This window comes from Procambarus clarkii, chromosome 20 (genome assembly GCF_040958095.1).
Source record: "Procambarus clarkii isolate CNS0578487 chromosome 20, FALCON_Pclarkii_2.0, whole genome shotgun sequence".
Lineage (NCBI taxonomy): Eukaryota > Metazoa > Arthropoda > Malacostraca > Decapoda > Cambaridae > Procambarus > Procambarus clarkii.
The window spans coordinates 22,630,954-22,641,022 of record NC_091169.1 but is presented as its reverse complement, the minus strand read 5'-3'; the positions used below and the strand labels follow the sequence as shown (position 1 = coordinate 22,641,022).

Genomic DNA, 10,069 nt, shown 5'->3' with positions numbered 1-10,069 from the left:
AAGTTTACCGTGGTCTTGGTGATGGGTGATGGTCTGTGTGAAGAGGTGGAGCAGGGGCGTTTATCGTCTGTTGAGGGAAACCTTTGGTTCTGTTGTGTTGTCTGGACTGTGTGAGGCTGGGGGTGTTGTGATGGTGTCTCCTGCGGGTGTGGCACAGTGTCGGTGATGGTGTGGGGAAGTTCACGCTCCGGAAGGAGTCTATGGTGGTGTGAGGGGCTGGTGACCGGCCCCCCAAGGGAGCCAGGGTGGCCAGGGTGGTGAGTGGATACAGTCTGGCGTTGAGGTGTCGCGGGGACTTAATGTTTGTCTTGTGTATGCTGGTGCAATGTTCCCCTTCCACTGCATCGTATGTTTAAAATTGCTTTGCATGTACTTTGGTTCTTTGCCATAGAGGTTTAGGAAGTGTGTTTAATTCGTGTTAGAAGTTGTGGTTGTAGAGGGTGTGTGGTGCTCTCCGTTACTTATATATATGTGTGTGCTGGGTGAACGGTTTTCCATTCAGGTGTGGGAGGTGTGTTTCCGTTATGGCCTCTTTCATAACTGTGTTGTGTTTACTTTGTTTCTTTCAACCCGAAACATTTACTTACGTGTGTGTTCCCCATTTTCTGGGACGTGTGGAGCCATTTAATTGTTGTGGTTATGGTTTAAGGCATAAATATTGGTGTACACCTGTCATATTTGTTGCTCCTTGTTCCCTATGTAGGAAGATATATATATTTTTGTATCTTTGTGTGTTCCTTGTGTAGCTGCGGGTGTAAGGAGCACTGTGTGGTGCAGGTTTGGCAACAGCATACTTGGTGTGTTGTAAGTGTCTCGTCTTGTACGTTATATACCTGTAATTAGTTCCTTGCTACATGTCTTCTTATAGTTGCTTGTTTCGTTATAACTGCTTTCACGGTGTGCTTGTGTGTTTGTTCTCTGTCGTGCATCTTGTATAGTGTTTGTTTGTTTTTAACTTTGTATATATATACTTATTTATTTTTACCAATGTAGACAAAAAAGTTACCTGTGGTAATTCTAATAGGCATTATTTATTACTGTCTAACAAATTTAGTGTCCACAAAGATGGAATAATAGAATCTGATTTTATTTTCGTATTCATTCTTAAATTTAACACTACTGTTTGCTCAGTCGTTTGGGCAATGAAGCGGCCTTTCAATGTTTTATTTATATATGTTTCTAAATTTAATATAGTGTAAAAATTTCCACGTTTTCAATTTGTCAGAGTTGATGCCTTGACTCTGTAAGTGACTGCCAATCATCCCAATTGCCCCCCCCCCCAACGAAACAAGCGACATCCCCCCCCCCCGGCAACAAACGACGTCACGCCCCCCTTTGACAAAAATCAACCACCCCCCAGATCTACCCCAAGCAACCACAACCAACCGTCTCCCAACCAGAGAGAACCAACCACCCCCTTATTTTGGGGGGGGTGTAGTAAAGAGGACTGGAGAGGCGCATATTAATGAAAAGTTTAAAAATATAAAATAAAGTGTGAAAAATATAGTGCGAGTTATGATAGGAGGCGGACTGTCCGCCTTGCTGACACGGCGTGTGGGTGTAATTGTCCCCACTCCCACAGCTGGTGGTCCAAGATGAGACGCCCTCCTCCCACCAGCTGTGGGAGTGGGACGTCTCTTCTTGTAGTAATCATTCTAACATTGGGACATTTAACATTGCGATGATATGCCACACACCATCGCTTGGTGCTGTAGTCTGATGTTTAGTGGTTGTAAGTTTAAGAGTTGATGGAGCTGTGTCCCCCCCATAACCCCCCCCCCCACCACGCCTGCAGGCAACACGACCCCCTCCCAAACAAGCCCCCTCCCCCAACTGAGATCACCTCAAAACTGTTACCCAAGAAATGTATCAAGTACCTTAACTATCAAATTATTATTGATATCAATCCGCTTTTCTATCCGCGAGATCACAAAGCGGACTCATTCTCTTTGCAGTGTTGCAGATGGAACTTTTCCCCTGAAGCAACACAAAATTTGTTTGCCAGTCCGTCATTTACCTAATGGAAGATCTGAGTGAATTTGTGGACTGTTACTGATGAGCCTCGATGGAACCAGTTATTTGTTTTGCCTTGATAATGTTGTTGTTTGGTTGTGTAGTATTAGGCAAGAGGAGTGACGGCCTGCATGGCCGGTACAGTCCCGTGGTTATACCTGATGCACCTGTTCACCTTGCAGTAAATAGGTACCTGGGAGTTAGACAGCTGTTATTGGCTGCTTCCTGTGGGTGTGTGTGTGTGTGTGGAGGAAAAGAAAGTGATCGTTGATTGACAGTTGAGAGACGGGCCGAATGAGCAGAGCTCAACCCCCCGGAAGCACAACTAGGTGAATACACACACACACACACACACACACACACACACACACACACACACACACACACACACACACACACACACACACACACACACACACACACATGGATGCAGTTTTCTCTGTGTTGAACTTCCAGAACTGCTTTCTCATCTGTTGTATATTTTCATCTCTTGAGAATCTTGTAGGTAAAGCAGGCGGGAAGCTGAGCTTTGGTCACTGTTTTCTAGGCAGAAGGACCAGCCAAGCCTCCCGTAGTTCACCCAGGGAGAACACCCCTCCCCCCCCCTCCCCTCCCCCCCCCTCCAAACACTCAAACACTCCAAAAAATTTTGATTACCTTCCCGTCCCCCCCCTCTGACCCCTCCCCCCCCACCAGCCGACTCCCAATTTCTTGAAGGTTCGTAACAAAACTGTAGTTAGTCACACTTGGTTCACACTCTGACACTGAAGTGCAGCTATACATGGTTATATACATAGTTATGATTGATTATGAGTTAAGTTATTACGGATCAACTCGCTCGGGAAACAATTGATTACCAATGCAAATATTGCCTCATGGTTTCAGATTTTGAGATACATAATGTTGCGTCTGTTTCTCTAATACAGTCCATGTGTTGTTGTTGTTGGTACTGGCGCTTGTGTTATCACTGGGAACCTCTACGGTGCTGTGTTGATGTAAGTATTGATGCTGCTTCATGTTATAATTACTTTTCCTGCGTTACTTTAAGGCTCTTTTCCCAGTGTTCTCTTCTGACGTCACATTGATGATAACGGTGGTAGTGAAGGTGATGATAGCGCCTCCACTGCTTACTCCCTCCTCCCCCACCTCTATCACCATCACTTCCAACACTACCACCAAGCCTGCCACCAGCACCATCCCAATTGCGGCCGCGCCTCCAACCCCATTTCCTGCACCTCCTCCACCTCCCATTTTCCACTGCTCCCCTCCCCACCTCTCACTACACCCCGCCCCACCTCCCACTGCTCCCCTCCCCACCCCTCACTGCTCCCCTCCCCACCCCTCACTGCTCCCCTCCCCACCCCTCACTGCTCCCCTCCCCACCTCCCACTGCTCCCCTCCCCACCCCTCACTGCTCCCCTCCCCACCCCTCACTGCTCCCCTCCCCACCTCCCACTGCTCCCCTCCCCACCCCTCACTGCTCCCCTCCCCACCCCTCACTGCTCCCCTCCCCACCTCCCACTGCTCCCCTCCCCACCCCTCACTGCTCCCCTCCCCACCCCTCACTGCTCCCCTCCCCACCTCCCACTGCTCCCCTCCCCACCCCTCACTGCTCCCCTCTCACAAAAATCTCACATTATCCATCTGTCTTCTCTACATCGTTTATAACGCGCCTTCAGCCCGCCCTGCCCTCCACTCTCTCAGACAAGAGCCTATAACAGACACAACAAATGATTTCTCTTACTTTGTCCCTCTGCCTCTCTCTCTCACTGTCCCTCTCTCTCTCTCTCTCTCTCTCTCTCTCTCTCTCTCTCTCTCTCTCTCTCTCTCTCTCTCTCTCTCTCTCTCTCTCTCTCTCTCTCTCTCTCTCTCTCTCACTGTCCCTCTCTCTCTCTCTCTCTCTCTCACTGTCCCTCTCTCTCTCTCTCTCTCTCTCACTGTCCCTCTCTCTCTCTCTCTCTCTCTCTCTCTCTCTCTCTCTCTCTCTCTCTCTCTCTCTCTCTCTCTCTCTCTCTCTCTCTCTCTCTCTCTCTCCCCCGTCTCTACAAAGCCATAAGCCCAGACAAGATCTCTCCGAGGATACTGAGGGAGACAATGGGAAGCATTGTGTACATCTCTTGTAATTGTATTCAGCTCCTGGAGAAGGAAGAGCTGTCCGATTGTTAGAAACAGGTTTTGTTTTTATTCAAAGATGGTCACAGGAACGGATGACTCCTTGTGAGCAGGCTGAGAGCTTTCCCTTCCCATAGTTCATAGTAAGCTTTACCCACTAGTTGTCCCTGGAACACGACCCGCCAGTCGGTTTACAACCAGGTACACAGTCACTGCTGGGTGAACAGGGGTTAACTGTTTAGCATTTGCGGCAAGTGATTGCAGGTGGAGCCAAGTCTGTAACACCTGTGTGGCAGTTGTCCTCGCTCATTGGCTGTTGTGTTGTGGTGTGTCTGTGTCAGCATGTATTAACTAGACCAAGTATAGGAAGCGACAGGACGAAGGTGGTTGACTTTGGAAGTGATTATATGGAGGTTTCAGAAGGGGCAAGAACATCTTCCCAAATTAAATGACGTCCCAGAATCTTCCAGAAACTCAAGACACCAGATTACCACTACCTATAGCAGCCCACCAGCCCCGTGCAGCATCGTGACGTCTTGTGAGAGCGGTCCACCGGGACTGGTGGACCGGGACTGGTGGACCGGCAAACTTAACAAAGAACCAAGGGGGGGGGACACAGTTGCTGGTTAACCCGATTTGAAAACAAAATCTATTTATAAAAGAACAATATTTACAAATAAAATAATAGACACAAACATGAATCCAAACACATAGATCACATATAACCTTAACAGGAACACCGACATACATTTAGCAACATCAAAATCACCTGAGTAAACATGACAATAATCAAGTACATGAACCTATGCAGCAAAACTCATAACAATTACATAGACAAACAGGAAAAACAGAGTTACACAACACAGCCTAACCAAGCAAGCGGAGCCAGGCACTAAATATTATAAAGACCAGCACATCTCTGGCACCACGAGTCACTGTTATTGTCATTAAAGTAGAAAAGAACGAGAAACATGCCAGTAAAAACAGAAGACACAACAAGCACTGGAAATGAACAATCTGTAATGATAAAACTGTATCCCAATGTAAATTACAGTACGAAATACAGTAATAGTTACATGACAAGTTACAGAGACAATCAGGACGAGAGCCACAGGTCACGCAGGCGGCCACACAACATACACATTCACAGAACACATAACAGTATGACCAATACAGCAACAGTGACCAAGAATCATTAATCACTCGATAAATATATATAAAGGTATTTACAATTTTACACTATTTACACAGACACGTAAACAAACACGCGCCGTACAAGAAACACAATGAATAATACAGCAGACCAAACATAAAAGCATAGTGCAACTATGCAAGCAAACACGTTTGGTTATTTGGGAACACAGTGTTCCCAAATAACCCCCCAAAAAACACAAACCAAGCAGGGTTCATTCTATGTATAACACACCCTCCTACTGCGACCGTATAGCCACAATTTTGTCACAGATTTGTAATGTAGCGTCTATGTCCTTCATAAGTTGCAAATCAATGGTCTGGGACTGTTTCTTAGCATTTCTACGACGTTGTGTTGCGCGCGACAGAAGCTACAAGCAAGCTTCACCGTTCCTTACCTCGTTGGCCAAACCTTGCTCAAGCAATGCGTAATTTTACCTTGCACATGTGGGCATTGTCTACGTGCACATGTGGGCATTGTCTACATGTAGACAACCAACAGCTTGTGGTCTCGTCACTTCACCAGATTCAACACCACACTAGTTCACTCTGGCTGCTCACACTAGTACACTCTGGCTGCTCACACTAGTACACTCTGGCTGCTCACATTAGTACACTCTGGCTGCTCACACTAGTACACTCTGGCTGCTCACACTAGTTCACTCTGGCTGCTCACACTAGTGCACTCTGGCTGCTCACACTAGTACACTCTGGCTGCTCACACTAGTGCACTCTGGCTGCTCACACTAGTACACACTCACCCTGCTCCATTGTGTTGCTCCTGGTGAGTATATTCCTGTGAAGAAGTAAGGTGGGGGCACAATAGGTGAGTGTGGCGCGGCCATTAGTTACCAGCACATTAATCCTTCTCACCAACGATTGGTTGGTCTTTGTTCCCATCAACTAATCGAAGATACTTTTCCATGACTGAATAATTATATCTTCGAGCGACTAAGTTTTCTCTACTGACAAAGGTAGCTCCTTGGTGTATTGTTGTGCTGCAAAGTTCAGCTGTTCGTGAATGAACGTTGCTAGAAGAACAAGTTGAACACATGTTTAGTCAGTTGGTGTGACGGAGTGTGCCAAAACGGCTCCGTGGTCTCCAGGAGCAAGTGTAGGACTGTGTCTCCATGATGGAAACAGATACCCCGGTCAGGATCCTGTCAAGACCTTGGTCAAGATCTGGGCAAGACCGGGTCAAGAACAGGCCAAGACCTGGTCAAGATCTGGGCAAGACCGGGTCAAGACCTGGTCAAGATCTGGGCAAGACCTGGTCAAGAGCAGGCCAAGACCTGGTCAAGATCTGGGCAAGACCGGGTCAAGACCTTGGTCAAGATCTGGGCAAGACCTGGTCAAGATCTGGGCAAGACCGGGTCAAGAGCAGGTCAAGATCTGGGCAAGACCGGGTCAAGACCTTGGTCAAGATCTGGGCAAGACCGGGTCAAGAGCAGGCCAAGACCTGGTCAAGACCTGGTCAAAACCGGGTCAAGACCTGGTCAAAACCGGGTCAAGACCTGGTCAAAACCGGGTCAAGACCTGGTCAAGACCTGGTCAAGACCTGGTCAAGACCTAGTCAAGACCTAGTCAAGACCTGGTCAAGACCTGGTCAAGACCTGGTCAAGACAGGATGTTGACGAGCCTCTCATAACCGTTAAGTTTGTATATGATAAAGCCTTGAAAATGAAGCCCCTTCTATACTGTTACTTAAAATAACTTTTGAATAAGAATTGGTATCTTAAGTGTTAAGGTCGATTATTTAAGCTAAGGTTTAGTAGGTTTTTGTTTTCAATAAGTATATTTTTGTTTCATTAGATGGGAATAGCCGCCACATGAACGGAACTTCATGTGGTTAAATTTTTCAATATTTTAAAATCAATAAATCGAGGAAGTTTTCAAAATCTATCACCGGTCATTAGTACATCAACTAGTTTTCCAAACATATTGGAGCCGATCTCTCGCTAACATGCTATGCCTGCTAGATGATTTATCCTCTGTAATATTTATATTTGGAAGTAAAAATGCCTCTCTGAATCGAGGCTGATCCATGGGGCTATCCTCACCCAATTTTAAACACTAATTATTGTTGGGTACGTGCACAACAAGGTCGTACTGGGCTTACTAGAAAAGGAACGCATTGGCTCTTGACCCCAGAACCAATGCGACACCCACACTCAACAAGTTTTTCAATACAATTAAACTCAAAAATTTTATTTTATTATTTTCCTCTCTAATTTGTTTTATAGTTTAAAACATTTCATAATATCTGCAGATTTATAAAAAAAAAGCTATCATATTTTACCTGTAATTTGCAGAAATAACAGACTGGCGGGGGCGTTTGAGGACTAGGGGGGGGGTGTGAGGGAACAGTGTGTGCCCTGGAGTGCAGGCACACACACCTGTCAACTGACAATCCACAGACACACACACCTGTCAACTGACAATCCACAGACACACACACCTGTCAACTGACAATCCACAGACACACACACCTGTCAACTGACAATCCACAGACACACACACCTGTCAACTGACAATCCACAGACACACACACCTGTCAACTGACAATCCACAGACACACACACCTGTCAAGTGACAGTCCATAGACACACACCTGTCAAGTGACAGTCCATAGACACACACACACCTGTCAGGTGACAGTCCATAGACACACACACCTGTCAGGTGACAGTCCATAGACACACACACACCTGTCAAGTGACAGTCCATAGACACACACACACACCTGTCAGGTGACAGTCCACACCGGCGCTGGTCGCGAAGGTTACAGTGATGAAGGTCCTGTGTAGTGTTGATGGTTACAGTGATGAAGGTCCTGTGTAGTGTTGATGATACAGTGATGAAGGTCCTGTGTAGTGTTGATGTTACAGTGATGAAGGTCCTGTGTAGTGTTGATGGTTACAGTGATGAAGGTCCTGTGTAGTGTTGATGTTACAGTGATGAAGGTCCTGTGTAGTGTTGATGGTTACAGTGATGAAGGTCCTGTGTAGTGTTGATGTTACAGTGATAACGGTCATTTACAGTGTATACATGGCTTCAGTTTTTCACCCGAGCAACACTTGATGCTTCATATAATTATATAAATAATATATTATTATTATTATTATTATTATTATTATTGTTAGTTCAAAGAATATGTGTGTCTTTGCTCGGAAATGTTTCATATTTGTGCTGGTTATCTAATTTTTCTCTAAAATCATTTTATTACAAATAAAGTTGATTATTTTTTTAAAATCAGAAAATATTTTATTCAGGGAGAGAGCAGGCGATAGTGTGGAGTGACACGTGTCAGTCACTATACCTGCTCCTATACACCCCCCACACCTGCCTACAACACCTGCCCACAACACCCACCACACCTGCCCACAACACCTGCCCACAACACCCACCACACCTGCCTACAACACCTGCCCACAACACCCACCACACCTGCCCACAACACCTGCCCACAACACCCACCACACCTGCCCACAACACCTGCCCACAACACCCACCACACCTGCCCACAACACCTGCCCACAACACCCACCACACCTGCCCACAACACCTGCCCACCACACCTGCCCACAACACCCACCACCACACCTGCCCACTGTTGCCCAGAAGCGAGAAATTCTCAGATATTTTGCTGCCAACTTTCCAGTGAGGTGGTCCGCCTTGCCTCTTATCAGTTCTTATCTGAGCGAGACGAGTCACGCGAGGCAGCCTGCTCTAGGTGCTCTATGTTCCACAGTAATGGGTCACACTATTAAATTTTGTTAAGTGATGCAATACAATATACAATACCATTGTATTTCGGCGAGGGCTGCTCTCTATTAATAAACCCGTGTACGAAGCCGCCACTGACCGGTCGGACAGTTTTGTATAAAACAATAAGCCAACATAAATAAAATGTTAGGAGGTCGTTTCCATGGTGTTCTAAGTTGTATTATTAAGTGTAGCACGTTATAAACACTCCCCATATTGTATTAGTAAGTGTAACACTGAACACAGCCCATATTGTATTAGTAAGTGTAACACTGAACACAGCCCATATTGTATTAGTAAGTGTAACACTGAACACAGCCAACATCAGGTCCTGGTTGGTACAGGAATCCTGAGGCGAGCATCGAACGCGTGCCTCCATAAAAGGCTCAGACAGAAAACACTCGCACTTGCCGTGTTATTAAACCGTGTTTGTCAATAGAGGAACATAGTGTAGCTCCGGTAACAATGGACAGTAAGTTTTAATTAAACGTATTCAACAGAACTTGCAGCAGAGAAGGGCGCCGCTTTGCCTTGATGAAATGGTCACTTTGCCACACTTTTGTTCAATTTGCAACATTGAAGTAATAGTTTGGCGTACAAATGGTTTAGGGAGTAGGCGTAATGTGGGGGGTAGGGGTGGGGGGTGGGGGAGAGGGGGGTGGGGTGGGGATGTGTGGAGGGGTGAGGGGGGCTATGGGTGTGGGGGGTGTGGGGGTGAAGTTATAGTGGTCAACAAACATGAATAACGTTTAGTACTCACCGTTATTCACTGTTCACACACACACACACACACACACACACACACACACACACACACACACACACACACACACATGCATGTGCTGCACCAAAGAGCTGAAGCTCAACCCCCGCAAGCACAACTAGGTGAGTACATTCCCCAGGAAGCAGCCCGTAGCAGCTGTCTAGCTCCCAGGTACCTATTTACTGCTAGGTGAACAGGCGCATCAGAGTGAAAGAAACTTTGTCC

The 10,069-nt window shown here is 46.4% G+C and overlaps 1 protein-coding gene across 1 annotated transcript; it reads left to right on the top strand.

The window, feature by feature from the left end:
- Positions 1 to 6,449: 6,449 nt before the first annotated feature.
- On the top strand, positions 6,450 to 6,950 carry LOC138366755 (uncharacterized). Its single transcript, XM_069328033.1, has one exon. It carries the CDS (start codon positions 6,450 to 6,452, stop codon positions 6,948 to 6,950), a length of 501 nt encoding a protein of 166 aa, XP_069184134.1.
- Positions 6,951 to 10,069: the final 3,119 nt, after the last annotated feature.

Coding starts and splice junctions, on each gene's coding strand:
- LOC138366755 (XM_069328033.1), top strand. CDS start 6,450: ATGGAAACAGATACCCCGGTCAGGATCCTGTCAAGACCTTGGTCAAGA.